Raw genomic sequence first — 18,877 nt, forward strand, 5'->3', positions numbered from 1 at the left:
TCGTATACGCCTGCAATCACAATGATCTTTACATCGACCGGCAGCACAGCTGCGCTCAGCGTGCTGTTTAAAATTCAAAGCCGGCACTCGTTGAAACGCTTGAATGTTTAAACTGTTCTCTCTCCCTCTCTATTAACCCCGCCGATTTGTCGGAGTATATTAATAATGCGACACTGAGATTCGATTTCCTTCCTACGCCGGGAGCCCGCCTGTCCGGCGATTTTCATCAACGGAGATCATCCCGATGGAAACAACCGGCGTTCCCAACGATCGGCTAACTTCAGATGATGCGCATGATCGAGTCCTTAAAGCTTCACTTTGTTTGCTCACTGGTTCCCCCGCGAATGGGCCTGAGTCTCCAGATGCCGCACTATTCTTTACATCACGTTCTTCGCCATCGATCTCACTGTGTTCTTCAGGGCCTGCCTCTTGTTGCAGAACCAAATCCTTATCACCTCCCTGTCGTAGCCGAGTCTCTCCGCTAGAGTCGTGATGTCGGTACCTGGAAAATGCCGATTTGCGAATTAGAACAGGATTTAACCTAAGACATTTTAATCTATGCGAATAATTATAACGACGGAACAGAGAATATCACAGGGGATTTCAATGAACAATCCTTTCGACACTATTTTACCGAAATGAAACAGTAAAAGCTCGACCAACACGGAAGTTCCAACACCATTTACCGAGTTTAATTGGCCGCGAAAGGGTAAGCGAGCGAGCCTCGTCCGTCAAACAGCGCGACTCGCGTCGAGTGCGTTAATCAGTCCGGTAAATAATTAAACGCGTGACTCACCGTTTGGATGAGTATTCCTCTTGAAGTGTGCGCTCAGCACCTCCAAAGCCTGGGGCGTGAACGAAGTTCGCCGCTTCCGTTTCTTGGTCGGCTCCACCCCGATGAAGTCCGTCAGGTGACTCACCCCGCTCTTGTACCTGTAATCAACAAACACACTGTTTCCCCTCAGGTTTCACAAAACCACTCATTTTCAATAAGTCTACGACATATAAATAAAAAATCAAAAGACAATCAACGTAAACCTAGGAACTATTGAATCGCTGCGAAAGTTGGTGCCCGATTTTCAGAGGCCTCAAGATCAAGAGTATGACGGGTTGTGTTTTTTTTTTTTGTTTCGAAATCGGGCGCGAACTTTTGCAAAAATACCGAACGGAAGGTGTGAAACAAGGAAGACCGAAACGCGAGCGTTCGGTCGGAATTTAATCAGACTAGAAACACAATATTTTAACGAACTAGAATATCGTTGACAGTGTCGATTGTGCCGATTCGCTCTCGCCTACCACCCACCTCGCCCGTCGCCACCCCAGAAAAACAAAAATCCCGGACACACTCCGTCCGACGGACTTCGTCACGGAAATTCAATTTCCATTTGACGCCCGGCGCAAATATCCGGCGATCGTGCTCTAATCAAATATTAAAACAAAACAGGAGAACGGGCCCCGGTCTGTTAACTCGGCAAACTTTCTCCGCCGTTAAACCGCCGTGAAACCGGAAGCGGCATCGTAAACAGCCCGGACAGTGCGGTGCGTTCATCTCGATCCTATTTCTCGATCCCAGGGATCGACTGCAAATGAGCTAGTCGGGTCCCAAATCGATCAGATTTTCCGAAATTTCCAGGAGTCGAGGGAACCATAGAACTTTTTAAGGTTGTCATTTTTTAATTAAGGTGGAGTGGGGTAAGTCCGTGTACGGGGCAAGTCCGTTAATTGGTTATTTTTATTATAATATGAAAGAAATTTCTCTAGCTTGTATTTATTAATGTAGTATAAGTTAGTATGAACTATTCTACATACAGTGGCTCACGAAAGTATTCGAACGCCCTTTAAAACAGAATAACTTCTTTATAATTGTAACAAACGACCTGATTGTTTATAATCAATTAGAAGCACTGGTTTATGAAATGATATGCAAAAAAGATTTTCCAAAAAATTATAATTTACAAAGTCACATGCAAAAATAAAAAAGGCATTTTTTTAACTTTTATTAAGGCTCTTAAAGAAAATTTAAAATATGGGTTCTGTAGATCTATGTTAGTTATACACGTGTTGAAAATTTGAAATTTGAACTGATCAAAAATCGTGTAAAACTACGATTTTCAACATTTTTAATCGCTTGTAGCTTGTGTGTATGTTAATCGATTTTGACGAAATTTTCAGCACGTGTATAACTAACATAGATCTACAAAACATATATTTTAAATTTTCATTAAGGGCCCTAATAAAAAAGTTAAAAAAATGACTGTTTTATTTTTGCATGTAACTTTGTAAATTATAATTTTTTGGAAAATCTTTTTTGCATATCATTTCATAAACCAGTGCTTCTAATTGATTATAAAAAATCAGGTCGTTTGTTACAATTATAAAAAAGTTATTCTGTTTTGAAGGGCGTTCGAACACTTTATGAGCCACTGTATATAGACGTCCTCCAAGAATAAAGGCGTTTTCCTCGTTTGAATCAACCAATGCGAAACAGTCACGTGCGGGGTACACGTTCAACTTTGAGGTTACCTTGAACGTGCAATAGTTTACAAGTTATTAATATATTCTGTGTTGTTATTTTAGGTAAATACAACAAATATTGATGTAGGTTTACATTAAATAAACCGTTTAATACTAATTTATCAGTAGTAACTGTGGCAAGAGTGTGATACCAAGAAAATGTTAAGTTTTTACATACCAGACTGAAAATACATCACTTTAAAGTCCAACTTTGCAAAAACTAGAGCGGACTTACCCCACTCCACCTTAGACAGAAAACCTTATAGGTCCTACCAGTTTTACTTAACCCCTTGCCGTACCTTTTCTTTTACAGTTACAGCGATTAGAACGTCTTTATCTGTCGTAGAAGGGAAACGAAAATATTGATTGCAAATTAAAATGAACCGCGTAACATTCATATTTGTTAGATTTTGTTAAGAACCTTCTGGCTCGTCAAAGTACGACAAGGGGTTAATAGACAGTGATAAAAATTGATGTGCACACGTTCGGTGCGAAAGTAGTGTTCCCCGTAGCAATATTAGAGTGTTAAAAAATCAATTTCTGAAAAATCGCTTTCCGGGAACACAGCACAGATACCAGCGGGAACCGAGGGCGTTAAATTTCGATGGATCTATCGCGGGCAGTGGAAAAAGGCAGAACAAAAGGCGAGGCGTTCAGGAAACATTTGTCCGGGTGACTGATTGGTCGGCGAACTTTTCGCGAGCTGAACGTCGTCGTCGGGTCGGGCCAAATGAAATTAGCGATCGAAGCGTCGCGGCTCGGAAAAAAAACCCCGGTGGCCGTAAACAGGAGAACTTCCTGTTGGGATCGGGAGTAAACGAGCCTGCGGGGGTGGCGGGGTGGCACGAGGAACGTAGGGATCGCCGGGGGGGGGTGAAAGAGGAGGAGGAGGAGGACCGGCTCGGCTAGGTGCCGCTGTGGGATTTATGTTTTTAATTTAACTCCGTATGACCAACTGTCGAGCCCCGCCGAAAAAAGTGCAGGCCGAGCCATTAGCATCGCGCGGTGATATTTCGTCGAATCCGCGAAAACAATATGCTAATGGAGAACCGTGCACGAGCCCGAAGAACCGATGCTTTCGATGCCAGGGGGTGGGTTTTCACGCCCAGCTGGAGAAGTGGGATCCCGGAAATAGCGGGTGTGGGTGGGGACACACACGTCCCGGACTCGTCCCCTGTCGGACATTCGCTCACCGTGTTATTTGGAAATCTGACTGTCAAAAACTGCTGATCCATTTGATTATTGCTGCGCTGATTGTTGTTAACCGCGCCGCACAAAAGCCTCCGATCGGAGATCGACGGATTTTTATCAGTTAGACACGGACTACGCCTAGTTTTACTAGCGCGCTGTGCTCCACAACGGTCTCACTTGTTCCGCGGGTGTTTACCGTGTGTTCTTTCTTTGTACAGTTTTATTTAACTGACATTGTTGCTGTTATTAGTTTGCGAGAACTCTTTCCGCTGCATGGTCATTTTGTTCTGGATTCTGTTCATTCGGTACAGACTGACAGGGTGTTTTGTGTTTGTAGGTTGTTTTGTAACGGGGCAGTTTTACTCTGTTTAGAAAGTGATCTGGGAGACCAGAATTTTGCGCGAACGTTTACAGACCAACAATGACCCTATTCTTTGAGTTTTATTGTTTTCCGTAGAGTATTAGCGAGTGATTTTTTTGTCATCGAGATCGCGAACTGAAGAATAAAGCAGAAAGTTTTCCAATGATTGTCAACGTTCCACAGGTATCCACTTATACTGTAATCAGTTAATTTAGTGGATGTTTGGCAAGTACAACGAAGAAGCGAAGCGTGTTTATTAAATTGATAGAAAAAGCCTGCCAGCGACTTCTGTTGTTGTTCCACGTCAACAGGAAGTAATTAAAATTAACTGTACAGTGATTACACTTTTACCGTAAGTTTAATTTTTAATGGAGACTGTTCATTAATTGCTGCACCCCCGTCCATTTAAAAGATTGATTAAATATCGATAAAGCACGGTCTAAAAACAGGTATACAAGCACTGCCGTGTGCTGTCCATGATATTGAACCATTTGACTGTGCAACATTTATTTCTAACTTTTTACAATGCGTAAAATTGTTTGAATTACCACTTTTATATAATTTGTTGTAATTATTATAGAAATCCTGTTTTAACTAATAATTTCAAAAGTAGATATTAAATCTACTTAATTGTGTATTGTATAAAAAAAGGAGCTCACAAATATTCTTTTAATCCTGAAACGAAACTTGCCTCGAGTGAATTTCTTCAGTCGCAAGCAAGTAATCGCAAGAGTTAGTCGTTCTAAAATAAGTGAGGACAGTATTCAATATTTTTCTGACTCTACTGATCTTAGTACATCAGTAATTGAAGATAATTTATCAGGTGCTAGTGTAAGTGGTAGTAGTAGATCGCATATTTGACCAGTTTCAAGTTATTATACTTCTTTTGTTTGTTTTAATATTTCTTTAAATAAATTTCTATTGTATTGTATATTTTTATAATAATTATATCTCTTTATCTTACAAGAACACAGCTATTATATTATTGTTCATTTTGTAAAATTATACATATACTTCTTTATGGGGTCTATATGACCCGAACACAATAGGCGTAATTATTTATGAACACAATAGAAGGGTTAAATAACTAAATAAGGGTTAAATATTTCTTGAACAAATCGATAGATTGCGTCACCGAGAATAACCGAGTTGACAATAATAATCGTCTGTGTTACGAAAGAATTTGTTTAAAAAATCCTGACCTGAATCGCGAACGTATAAAGATGATTAAACAATCCTCGATAGATAATGTGTCAAATCCGCCTCAAATTAACCGGAACAATGCACAGATGATTGAATAGGGTAGTCGGGAGTCGAGCAGAAACGGGCGATTGAATTTCCGCGGCGGTGCACGGCGCGGCGCGGCGGCGAAGTGGCGAAATAAATCGGAATTGCGAAACTAGCGGCTAATCAATTACAAAATAAATTCGAGTGATTAACGAATGGGGGCTCTGACAAATGTAAAGTGTCGCAGGCACTTAAACCGACGCGGCGGATGGAGCGACGTGGAAACGTGCGCCTCTCACTCTCACCGGGGCCGATTATAAATACCATGATTGCCACTTTTGTGCCAATTTACTACGGGGCCGGGCTTTCAATGATCTTAATAAACCGTCGACTTAAAAAGGAAACGCTATTATCGCGCGTTTCGTTCGCGCAGGTGAGAAAAGTCGGGCCGAGAGACGGAAACGGGACGTGTGGAAGGTTACCTCGAGCATCGTGCACACGCACAGGTGAGAAGCCAAACGGAAAGAGAGAGACAGAGACAGCGCGGGAGAGAGAACGAGGAGAGAGAATCGGGCGAGAGATAAGGATGCCGCTAAACGTGTTCGCGGGCTTTAATCCACGGAGTTTGCACACCAGAGGAACAGAGAAGACAAACACGAACAGAGGAATTAAACGTCTCTCAGGCGGGGAGAGCTTCTAATTCACGCAACAGAGAAAAAAATAATGGAACCACACGCGATTGCGCACTTTACGATTTTCGTTAGCTGCGGAAATGAATTCTTGCCGATGTTGATGGAAGAAGTTCACAGCAGTGATTTGTATAACATTCAAAATTTTTGGTTTGCTTAATTGATCGTAGTAAAAATAGATTTTCAAGTTCGGTGAAAAATCACGAACGTAATCATCAGAAATATTTTTCACTTCGCACATTTTCTCATGTCATTAAAAACACCGTACACCACGGTACAACGTGATCGAAAAATTATTTTGAAGAGACTGCACGTATCTATGTGCAATTGGGCAATAAATGAATTTATTTAAATAACAAGTTATTTGTCATTTGGTTATTCAAATAAAAAGCAAAAATAATTATTTATTATTTGAGCAAATCTAAATAGAATTAGTTAAAATAATAAAGTTAATTGTTATTTTTACAAATACAATTTCAATTATTATTTGTATTGACAAATAATAAATTAAATTGCATTTTTTTGTAGGCAGCTAGGCCCTCCGGACGGGCCCGACCACTGGCGGTATACCTGAAATGGTTTGCTATAGCAGACAAAAAACGCGCACGTATTCATTGCATATACAAAATACAAGAAATAAGAGAAGACCAAAAACTATTTATTTGATTTCCATCTCAATTACTTTTATTTAAATAAAAAGTTTAGTAATTATTTAAAATAATTATATTAAAATATTTATTATTTGAAATTATTTTTATTATTTAAAAATATTATATATTAAAATATTTATTATTAAAAATAAAATTTGCCCAACACTGATTTCACGTGGACAGTAAATGTACAGTAAATGCATAAATAATTGTTTAGAAAGCTTCACATTTACAACCTCAGAAGATTCGAATATGCATTCGTTTTTAAACAATTTTTTGTGACTGATCATAAGTTAATAACAGTATACAGAATAATCTAATGTGTTCGGTCAGATGCTTGTAAGCGGCAAAATATATGTACAAATGATAATGAAGTGTCAGAAAATGGTCTCGCGGCCCGGATATGTAAAAAAGGAATAGCTCGAGTGTTTCGCTGTTGATTCAGAGACACAAAACTGGATTGGATACGCCGAAAGCGCGCTTAGTCACTCGGCCGCGGCCGGCTCGTTTCGTCAGACCACAGCCGCAACTATTTCCTCTAAATCCCTCGCGGGATCAACGGAATAAATCAGCTAATCGAATATTTATTAGAAACTCCACGGCGGTTGGGTTCTTGTCGTGCGGTCGGGCTCGTATGGGTTTGCGGGGGGAGAAAGAGGCGAGAAACACTCCGGATAAAGGAACGAAATGAAACGAACACAGAAGCCGCGGCGCGAGGAAAGCAAGAAAGTAACAAAAACACTGTGGAATTAATGCTCTAATGATTCATAAATGGTCTGTGGATTTTATGCGTTTGCGACGAGACTGCATCGGCGAAAAATGAACTATTTACATACAATATTATTGAAACTATAAAGGTACGATTGTAAAATAAATTTTAATATACGATTATTGAAATTATAAAGAACACTGTGATTGCGAAATGATTAAGTAAATACCAAAGAAATTCAATCTCGTCAATTTTACGAGGCAACCAGTTATTTTCAAGGCTCGGCTGGTTTTTATTCATCCCTCAGCTCCTGAAGGGATCAGCAAAAATCTTTTATTGTGATGCATTCGAGTTATCTTGGACAAGTTTCATTTATCATTAATTTTCAATTTCGGTTTTATGGGAACGTTCACAGTTGATATTCAAGTCGCACAGCGTCGAGGGCTGAGAAGTCGAGCTTCTTTGCAAAAGAACAGAAATTCCGTTAAACTGTGTACACGACCGGTTGAAAAAAAACGAGGAGCTGAGAAAGAAGAGAAAGAAGAAGATCCAAGTTCATCAAGAGGAGAAGCGAGAACGATGTAGAAGAGGACTGGTCGGAGAAGAGGGGCGCTTCGGCGTGGGTGTACGAGGGAATCGCAAGTATCGTTTACGCGGGTGTGAGAGTAAAAGCAAGAAGAGTGTGGTGGAGGCGAGCCGTACGAGAAGAGGCGAAGAAACGACAGGAATCGTGGGGCAAGAGCGAGGCGACGCCGTTTGTTCGGGGGAACGGCGAGGAACGGTGCTCGGCGAATGGCGGAGGGATAGGGGGGAAGGGTGCCGCGGCGGCGCGGGCGAGGGGGGTACATCAGAAACCTGATTTTAATTAGTCCACAGTTTAATTACTCGGCAGATAAATCGTGCACGTGCACCGCATAAACTAGCCGCTTTCATTTTTCCCGGACGCGCGGCCGGCACGGTCGCGCTTAGCTCTACGCCGCGAGAATGCGGGATGGGTCATTGTTGCTCGGCTCCGCTCGTGGAAAGAGAAATGACCGCGCTTAACCGTCATCGAGTGCGCCGGATAATAGTTAGTCGGTTTACGCGGCCGCTAGGTAATCCTTTCACGTCGTGGCTTCCTTCGGGCGTCCGGCTGTTTCATTGAAATCCGGAATTTTTACCAGACCCCGGGGCCTCGATGACGCTCGACACGGGGGTGAGGGATCGATTGCGAACGATCGACACCGTGATCGATACTCCTGGATTGCCGACAACACGATCTCCACGGTTTTTTGCTCTTTCTTCGGACACGACGATTGGGAGCAGAATGCGCGTGATTTTCTACCGGCTCAGATACCTTTTGTTGCATTTGTTCGAGAGTATTGTAATCCTTTGATGCTTTCAGAAACTTTGTTGTCTTTCGCATTGAAAATACACCTTCCTCTTGTTTTTTAAATGGTTTTTAATAATTGTTCGATATCTACCAACATATTCGTGACACTTTTATGATTAAAATGAATCCAAACACGACACATTTTACCGTAGAACCTCGTTTATCCGAACAACTCGGTGGAACGTGAGTGTTTGGACTCATTTCAATCAGAAAAATGTACCGGACGCATTCGCAATTGTTTCACTAAGAAATTATTGTAATATTGTATATTAGTTTTCCTTTCATATGAACAGGATCTCGAGTATCAAGAAATATTTCAACTTCGTCGGTATTGGTGGACTGCCAGTGATCTTAGAATTGTATAAGAAAGTTATATGTTAGAGGGTTAAGACTTTCATACATCGGATATCGGCGAACCGTTGAGAATATTGCTGAAAGGTCATTACTTTCACTCGAAAGTTGTAATAGTAATAACTAGACTGCGGGGATGATTACGCAGAACGAAGTAAAACAAATGTTTGAACGAAGTTTTACGCTGTGCAACATTTAGAAAGCAACGGTATATCTAATTTCCATTCGCATAAATAATTCTAGACTCAGCCCGCTCATTAGAATGACCCCAACTTCTGCTAAACTGGAATTGGAAAATGTTTAAAATTGAATATTTCGTTTTCTCGTTTCGACGAGAACTGCAGCGACGGAGATTTCGCTCAGCGTCTCCGGCTCGCGAATTATCGGCTAATATTTTCACGAACAGCAACAGTAACCGGACCGAACAGTTGTCGATTTTTATATCGATGCCGGGGAATCGTGGACAGTGCACGCGGAACAATTTTCTCCGGGAGGAGACGTATGAATCCCCGTTTATCGCCGCGATTGCCAATTAGTTATGTATTCAGATTTATATTTGGATCGCTAAACGATCCTCCGTTTAATTGGTAGAGCGTGGATCTAAGAGCGTGGATCGCGTAAATTTTACGAGCCACCGATGCCTAACACGGTTTATGGTTTCGATTTCACCGGCAGCGACGCCGTTTTATTGCCCAGCAAAAGCGCGGAAAATATGTAACTATGTACGGAAAATACATACACAGTCTCGTCTGTTTATACACGGACACGCGCGGGGACACGTGTACACGCGTGTACCCACACAACGGTTACATACCCGTGTATATGTATAGAATATATAGAATATACGGCATATGTATATACATATAGGGTAGCGTATCGGCGCACGCGGCACGTATCTCGACCGTGAACCGGATGATTCGATGACAGGAGCACGCGGTCATTTCTCTTTCCGCGGCCGAGCCGGCAACAATGACCCATTCCGCATTCCCGCTGCGTACCATCAACAGATTTTCCGAAAACGAACAAAATGATTTGTTGACTGTACATTAACACCTTCGCCGCGCGCCCGCGCTACACCGCGCCGTATCATCCGCGGCAATATTATTGCCGGTTACGTTCCTGTTTCAATGATTCCGTTACTGATAACGCTGCCCCGCTCCATAACAGGTGAAAGTTTTCTCTCGTTCTTCTCTATCGGCACATTGAAAATAATATCGCGCGGCCGTTCGCCGAATGGCCCGCTGCTACTTCAACGAAAATTTATTAATGCAAATCAAGCCATATTTCTGCCCACGAAACCACGATCACCGTAACGCCGGCACGCTCTTCCTCGTGAACTTTTCGCATTTTTCCCGTTGTCCACTCGACCGCCGACCAACTCAAGATCTTTTTATGCAACGTTCCTAAACGCAGTTGCTTCGTGTTTATTAATCGCTGTACCCTCTTTGGCTGTTATTCGCAGAATTTCCTCCGAATCAGTAACTAATTGATTTGATCGTGAATACAATTCTATTCTATTCACTGTAAACCAGGGACCCTAACTGTTATAACGAAAAAAAGTCATGGAATAACTAGTATTTCCACGACTGAAATCGTATCGGTTACAAATAAGGATTATAAATCAGCGAAAATTGTTTCTCTTGTTGGTAAACGTTACCGTTGAGAGAAATTCATTTCTCGATCACTTATAACTAGACTGCGGATTTTACGCATTTATAACAAAAAGGGGTACGTACAATTTAAAACAGTGGACATATTGAAAAGATTTAACGCCACCAGTGTATTAGTTTCACCTTAATCAGATAATTAAGAGAAGAAGGAAATTTTCATTTGGCACATGTGTCTTGCAATCAATGCAAACATTTTTTATTTTGCATAAAGATCTGCAGTCTGCTTAAATAAATTTCAATAATAATCAACTCTTTATTAATGATTTTTATCGTAGAAAATTTTAGAGTAACTGTTATTTTTGGTCCCTGCTGTAAACTGTTTCTTAAAGATTGTTCTAATTACTTTTCTACGAAACTTTCACCAACAAATTCGTGACACTTTCTTGATTAAAATGACACCAAACACTACACGGTTTGCACCGTATTTGCTCGTTTAATCCTCTACAAAGTGGAACCTCGATTATCCAAAGGCTTGAATAATTTCACGTGTCTCTAATTCCATCCTTCGGCACAATCTGCGCGCTATACGCGCACAATTATCCGCGACGAAAGTGGCTCTAAAAAACCCATGGGAATCTCTCGAGCAACCCAATAAATCGGTAATGTTTTTTGCCGTTTGCGTATCGTTCGTTATGAGCCAACCGGTATCAGTCGAACGGAGGCCGCGGATGAATCAAAGTTTGAGTTTCGCTAATTACAGATCCCGATACAGCGTTCGGAGAAAATTGAAGGCTGCCGGTGTGCGTGCATCCGTGCAAGGAGGCGAAACCGATACCCCGAAGGTGGAAGCCGATAGGCGACTTCTTTCGCGACACGAACGAAACCGGCGCGCGGTGCCTGTAAGCCATTCCGGTAACGGTTTCCCCCATTCTAATTAACATTCCGCGTATTTATTAGACGCGGATCTGCAATTAATCAGGTGGATTCAATTAGCGAATTACCAATTAGCACGCACGCGTTCACACGCTCTCGGACACCGCTTGAGATCCTGCTCGACGATTGCGGAATATAATCCTGCGGCACGAAGCCAGCCGTTGCAGCTGCTCTGCGATTGGAACACTTTTCTGAACAGCTTCGTTTGTCTAAATGCTATATCCAATGCGAAATATCCGCGCGAGACGCTGTACAGTCCGATACAGTACGGTTTTTCTGAAGTAAGCCGATTGGGACCGCTCGCGCGCTTATAACGAGCGGTGGACGCGGTTTTGATGTTGTTGACCGATGCATTCGATTAACGGTTCATCTTTCTGATTAAATTCGCGAAATTCTGTTGTTCAAGTAGTTTAATCGTCGTTTTGAGTTTTTATCAATCGTTCATTATTGGACAACTAAAAATGGTCTATATCAATTGCAAGATACCAGAGGTGTACCTATGTAAACATTTATTTAAATGGCTTTACTGTTTCACATTTTATGTATTTTATAAATATATAAAATCTGCAGACTGTTCATATTTTATGATCTTGCGAAGAAAAATATACGATATTCAATTCGGATGGATAAATATTGTGACGAATTCTTTTAGAATTTTAAGCGTGTCTACTTTTTATTGTACGAAACGGTGTACTTTTAATTACTGCGATACAGATTACCAGCGTATCGAAAATATTTCTAAGAAAATCTGAAGATTCATTAGTAAACGGCACCCCAGGTGACTAGCGCAAATTGAAGAGGGCATGTAGTGGGAATAGCGCTCATTTATCCGCGCGGTACCGTAGACGGATAATTAACAAGATATTTCAGATTTTTCCTGACGGTGGGCTCTCCGGAGTGTTTTTCTAATTTTCTCAATCGTATTTCATAATTTTACTCGGATCCGCGTCATCGAGCACTCGACATTCTCAAACGAAATTCGATAAACAGAACTAAGAAAGAAAGAAGAATAACGTTTTATTGGAATGTTGGAATGCAACTCACCTCTCTTGAGCCTCTTTCATCCACTTCTCGAGGACCGGTTTTATTTTTTGCGCGCTCTTTGGCGTGATGTCCAATTTTTCGAATCTAGAGCCAACAAGAACTTATGATTCCTGGTCTCGGTCGTTGTTCGGAGAGCCGAACTCATGGGGAAAGGAAAAGATCGCAAACGCGCAAAGACGTTCCGAAAACAGCGTACAACAGAGAACTTTCTTGTCCATATAGAAAATGGTCCGACAAATGTAGAAATTCCTCCTCAGTTCGCGTCGGTAATTCTCAGAGAACACTTGTGCACCAGAAAATTAAACAAACCCATAAACTGCCAGCACTCGTTCCAATTTTCACACTGATCTAAAGATTCTCAGAATTTATTTAAACAGTTTTAAATATTTATCAAACATATCTATCATATACAGTAGTACATAGTAATCAATAATTTCATATTAACAATTTTCTGAAGTATTTGTGAAAATACTTTCACCACAAGTTTTTACAGTCAAGACATAAATTAAAACTGTATCCATTGTGTATTATTCACGTTGATGTTTCGAGAATTAATTGACGTTCAGTTCTGTAAAAATTCTTCGTGCAACGTATAGAAAATGTTAATACTGGATTAGTTTGTATATTTCGTCAAGAAAAATGACAATGAAGAGCTTTCGTGTAAAGTTCGAAGCACACGTTTCCAACGCATTACTGCGATTCGGAAGAACAGCGTTGAAATGAGAACCTTAAAAGGCCAAGAAGATATAGTGGAAGTTCTTGGCTCTCTTACGGTGGTCGTGGCAGCTTATGGTGTCCGGTGCCTCGCCGCGTTCAAAGATCGTCTTTACGTTTTTGTTCGACTAAAGGAGCACTAAGAGGCATGCATTGACTCAAAAAACAGGACATTGACAATGCGTGCATGCTTAAAGGTTTTGGTGATGCCGTGTATGATGTTGCCAACGCGCTTCGACAGCCGAGACGACGCTCGCATAGGTCGTGGGAGTAGGCGTGTGATCGCCGGAGGGTAGGATCGGTCGAACAGGTGGCGAACTCGACGGACGTCTCGATGGATATCGTCGTCGGTTGTGTTCGCGCGTTGGCGACATCATGCCCAAGTTTGCCAATGCCCTGGCTCGAAGAAATAGCTCGTTACAAAACTTCGAAAAACAGTGCTCCTTTCTCTTTTCCAAAAACGGAGTTAGGAATCAGCGAGAGTACTTGCAGCTATACCCAAATATGCCCCGTAGCTATTAATTTCCGTTGGCTAATCGCAGAGAGTATGAAAGAAAGAGAGAAATAGAGATATGGGGCGAGAGTGAGAAATACTTAATGAGACAGAGAGATTGAGAAAGAAAGTGAGAAAGGAGAAGGAGGAATGATCGACGATCGGATGGTGAAAGAAAGAGAGTCTATTTAAACACGAGTTAGACACACGCTGTCCATGGTTTGTCGAACGAGAAGCGAACTCGAGAGAGATGCGAATCAGTCATCGGCTAATCGTCATTAGGATTAGCTAGCTTAATAGCTTAATAGCTTTCTTTCGTATCGCAGCGAGGATGCGCGAGCGCACACGACGACCAACACGTGTCCCGTATTCGCATGCTTGGGTATAACTGCCCGTTCCGCCAGAGGATTTGACAAAGTTCTCGATTCTTTAGGTAAATTAAGTAGCATGAGGGGTGAACGTACGTAGCTTGCTGCTGAGAGGCAATCTGCGAGGCAGCGTACATCTGGGTAGCCAGGGCACTGGGGAACAATCACCAATGCTTAAATTAGTCGTTACGATAAGAATTCGAAGGATGCGGAAACGATAGCGTTTCCGCTTGCCACCGGCGTTACCACGGTGGTTCCTTTTTATTTACGTTTCTGTTAAGGAAGAGAAGAGAAGCGTGCAGAGAACACACCGTATATGGCGGAAAAGAGTGCTTCAACAACATCCAGAGAGATCTCAGTTTCTGTCTATATGGAGGAACCAACGTGGCAGGTTTGACACATTTTTTTTTTGTCTGAACACGATCGGGTCGAAGGATCTAGCAACTTTTCCGTCAGGACACGCGATACAGTATTCCCTCCCTATGGTGCACCATATTGGGACCGTAGACGAGCTCACAACGAGTCAGCGACGCGATTCTGCGATCGCTGGATTTCGCTGACTCCCCACTCTAACGCATCACTATCCCCTCCAACCGCTCATTGGCTTGGCCCGAGCAAACGCCGCCTACCGACCCGCGAGGTGGGGATGGCGATGCGATTACAACGAGAGAAACTGCTAGAGAGGGAATACTGTACATTCAGTTCTCTCGAGCGAATCACAAGAAGACCGAAAAGAGAACTTGAACTTCAATTCATATGAAATAATCTGTTGTGGCATTTAGTGTCCCTTCTGCTAAGTCAATGAAAGCTAAGTTGTATCAGGAATAAGATCGCTCGCATGATATTGCATTCTTTTTTCGGCAGGAAAAATTGTCGCTAACGTTCCGAACGCGATGGGGAATTAATAAATTTTCCAGCGACCGAAAAGTATTGTCACGGAGATGATCGTTACTCATACGTGGTCTGGAAATGTACAGCTTTGGCTGACAGACGGAATTAATCCTTTTCCACGGCATTTCCAGTGACCTGGCACACTGTCGTAGTCTATCGTGTTACTATTTTTTTACTTTTTCTTTTTTTGGGTTCTCATCAGCGACGTCCGTTGGATTTTTGCAAGATAGAGGACACGGCAAACTGTGCACACTCACCTGCATATGGCACTTTGGCTGTAAGCTGGGCCCTCGGTTATACTTAGGGCCTGACCCACCTGGGTCTGCGTCAGACCCAGCGACAGTCTTTGGAGCTTGAACACCTTCGCGAAGTCCTTGATCTCCTCCAGATTGATGCCGTCCACCATGTTGTTCGTGGCCTCGTTGATAGTCGGCTGATCTGTAATGCAGATTAGAGAATTTGGCGCGACGATCTTAGGCACACACGACATTCTGACACGAAAATTTTCTTGTTCGTTACTCTCGACGAAATATAATAGAACAGGTGTTAACTTCCGAATTTGAAATACGAGCTAAAACATTTTTTGCCAGACTTAAAAATTGTTTGAGAAAATTGCATAGACATCTGCAATCCAGAGATACCACTCTAAAAAGTGATAAAAGTAGTTTTCACAAATCAAAGAGTGTATGGAAATTTTCTGAACCTGAAAAATTCTTTTGGACACAGATTACAGAGAGTCCAAACAAGCTCCAGAGGATTTAGCTCGACTCACAATCGATCCCGCGTTTCCAAGCCACTTTGACAAGTCGAAATATTTTTTAACATCGAAAGGACACATACGGCGGATCCGCAACCAGTGCTCTGAGCCTCTAAAATTTTTCGAACGAGACGAACACAGACTGCGGCGATTATGGATAGTCCGAACAAATTCCAAAGAATTTGACTCGACTCGCAATCGATCGGTATGTCCCGAAGCTCTCGCGGGAAGCTGCCTAATGACATCAGGCGGCTTCGTTAAAGCAGCTTGAGCTACACCGATTTCTCTCGTAAATCTGTCACCCCGAATGTATACGCACGCAATAGAGGTGGCCCCGCAATCTCGACCAGTTCGTCGAGTTTCTGCGCCGCGCAATAAACTGCAAATCCTTCTTCCGCAGCGCGCTGTTTCTGCGATCATTAATTTCCGATCGAACGCGGGCAAAAAAGCGGGCCGAGATGCTCGACGCGGCCCGTTCCGAGGAATCTGCCAAGATTTTCTCGAATCGCGAACATGAAACGAAGTTCAGTCGCGAGAAGTCGTTGTCTCGTTGAATTCTTGCAATCAGTGACGCTTCGGTGCCTCGAATCTGGTAGAATCTCTTCCTGGATGATTCTCAAGAACTGTATCGAACGTCGCTCATTTATAGCGCGCAAGAAATTTGAGAAAAATTTTTACGCACAGAATTGACCCGAATTTAAGGCGATATTATTCGAATTTTATTTCCTGAAGCTGTTCTTCCGGGAGATGGAATTTTATTTAATTCGAGATATGCGAGGGAAGGACCCCAAGCGTCCGACTTCGATTTTGATAATTTTTTGTGAGATGATGGTATATGGATCCCTAATTATGTATGCAAAATATTAGGTGTAGTTACTCAATAGTTTTGAAGATATAAACAATTAAAGTTTCATTAGTTTTCGAAGTTCCATTAGCTATTTCTATTAGTGTGAAACTGTATTTGTTCATATCTTTAAAACTATTGAGTAACTACATCTAATATTTTGCATACATAATTAGGGATACATATACCATCAACTCACAAAAAGTTATTAAAATCGAAGTAAGAAATTAAAATAGAGTACAATATCTAAATTTTGTTCGCCTGGCTGATGAATTTTTCTTAAGGGCATCTGAGAATTTGTTCGTAATTTTACTAGCTAATTTTAATAGCTGGTTGAAAATAATGTGAACGCGGTTTGCGTTCATCGGTGAGCGTTTCGCCGAAGATGCGGCGTCGTTATCAAGAAAGTAGATTCAGCCGTTATCGGGCGGACATGAAAAAATGTACAACATTCCCGCATTTGTGGGATTACGGTGGCGAACACAAGCTGAACAGACCGAGCCCGTTAGATTGTAGATACATCGGTTATTCCATCGTCGAAGTGGCATTCGTGGCAACGAATGCGAATTATTAAAATTATTGTCTGCCGACTCGAGGTTACGTACCGCGTCGGTATCTTTATGGCTTCCCAGAAGGCAGCGAGGAACGATCTAATACATCGTAATGAGTCGAGCATTGTACGATATCCCATTAAAATTATTAAGCGCCTCATAGCGCGGCCAGAGTCTCGGACATTATTATTTATCGGCTTCGACCGTTCGTTAATTGTTAAATCGGCAGAGGAAGGAAGCGTGATTTCGAGTGGCTAATGTTATTATGCAAGGATACGCTTTCCTGCTGAATATTTCTGCCCACATGTGCAGGCACTTTGACCGAATTTTATTCATTAACTCGTACAGTTCTCCTGTTCTACACGATCAAAAGTAAAATTTAAAATAGTGCTTTCCTCAGATAAAAACAGAGAAATTTCATTAAATGCTGTACAAGGAATGTAATATTTTATATATCGTTTCTAGGTTGGTTCTGCGATATTCTTGACGAACAGGAACACACGTCCGAATCGAAAATATATGTTACAAGTAATGAATCAGATGCATAATTGATAACCGCAGAAAACACGCTCCAAATAGGTATACATTGACCCATTTACTGGCAGCCACGTTAAAATGTATCATGAACTATTAATGATTAGACTGCCGATGTTTATGCAAATTCTTGCCTTTATACATAAATTTCGCCAAAGCAAGGTTTACTGTAATAGCAGTGCACGGTAAACAAGAATAATTTGAAACTGTGTTAAATGCTATCGAACTTGCTATCTGTAATTTTCATTGGAATTTAACACATTTTTTGCGAAAAAGATGATATTAAAACAAAATGATCTAAGAGACTTTGTCATAAAAGCAAAACTAATTTTGGTATCGTACTGAAGACACTTATAAACCAAACATCAGGTGACTCACCCTGCATATAAAATAGAAAATTCACGTTTTTCCCTTGAAGGTGAAAGGACGAATGAAATTGCAAGGATCGAAGGTGTCCGGAGAGTTAAAGGAAGCTGAAGAAGCTGAGAAATGGTACTCACTAGGTGAATCGTTTAGCAGATCGTCCTCGTCCGTTTTGGGGCTGTAGAGCATGTTGCTGGTCTCCTGTTTGACGCCAGAGACACTGTGTCCGTGCGTCGTCGTGATGGTGATTTCCCCGTTGCTGGCCGCGAGTCTGTTGAGTGCCGATGCTGCGGATACCACGGACTCGTTCAATGGCGAGGATTGCTCGGGCCTCTCTCTGTGGTGCTTCTCCGTTGGCTGTGAGGGACAACAACGACGGTAGGTAACGGATTAGCAGCTGAGCCAGGAACGACAATGCTCCTCTTCCACGCCAATTATGCACTCAATAATGAGACTCCGGGGTCTAGCCCCCGTACCCCGGGACGCTTTAGAGTCTAATTAGTGGAAGAAAACGTAGCCGCCGCCGCGCCGCCACGGGGAATACTTTCTTAACGAGATCGCTTGCTATCGGGAATTATTTTCTGGTTGTTCCCGCTGATCTTGCGCCCGGTTTAACTCCTCCACCTTCGCGGGGACCGCCGACGGTATCCGTCGTACATTGTGCTTGAGGAACCGTTCGTGGATTGTCATGGTCGCCGGAGGATACCGATT

At 42.1% G+C, this 18,877-nt stretch overlaps 1 protein-coding gene across 4 annotated transcripts in view; it reads right to left on the bottom strand.

Annotated features, from left to right (window-relative positions):
* Nucleotides 1-231: 231 nt before the first annotated feature.
* The window catches only part of Pdm3 (POU-domain protein pdm3), a 222,471-nt gene continuing 203,825 nt past the window's right edge, over nucleotides 232-18,877 (bottom strand). Inside the window, exons 8-13 of one of the 4 annotated variants that reach the window (XM_076428983.1) lie at nucleotides 18,304-18,523; nucleotides 15,375-15,555; nucleotides 14,323-14,379; nucleotides 12,652-12,735; nucleotides 797-933; nucleotides 232-502 (exon numbers count right to left, since the gene is read on the bottom strand). In XM_076428983.1, the coding sequence (XP_076285098.1) occupies nucleotides 378-502; nucleotides 797-933; nucleotides 12,652-12,735; nucleotides 14,323-14,379; nucleotides 15,375-15,555; nucleotides 18,304-18,523 (804 nt within the window). In that variant the 3' untranslated portion in view covers nucleotides 232-377. Of the gene's footprint in view, nucleotides 503-796; nucleotides 952-12,651; nucleotides 12,736-14,322; nucleotides 14,380-15,374; nucleotides 15,556-18,303; nucleotides 18,524-18,877 lie in introns of all 4 variants that reach the window. The other 3 variants (XM_076428981.1, XM_076428985.1, XM_076428984.1) reach the window with 3 other exon arrangements.

The sequence above is a fragment of the Lasioglossum baleicum genome, chromosome 8 (genome assembly GCF_051020765.1).
Source record: "Lasioglossum baleicum chromosome 8, iyLasBale1, whole genome shotgun sequence".
Lineage (NCBI taxonomy): Eukaryota > Metazoa > Arthropoda > Insecta > Hymenoptera > Halictidae > Lasioglossum > Lasioglossum baleicum.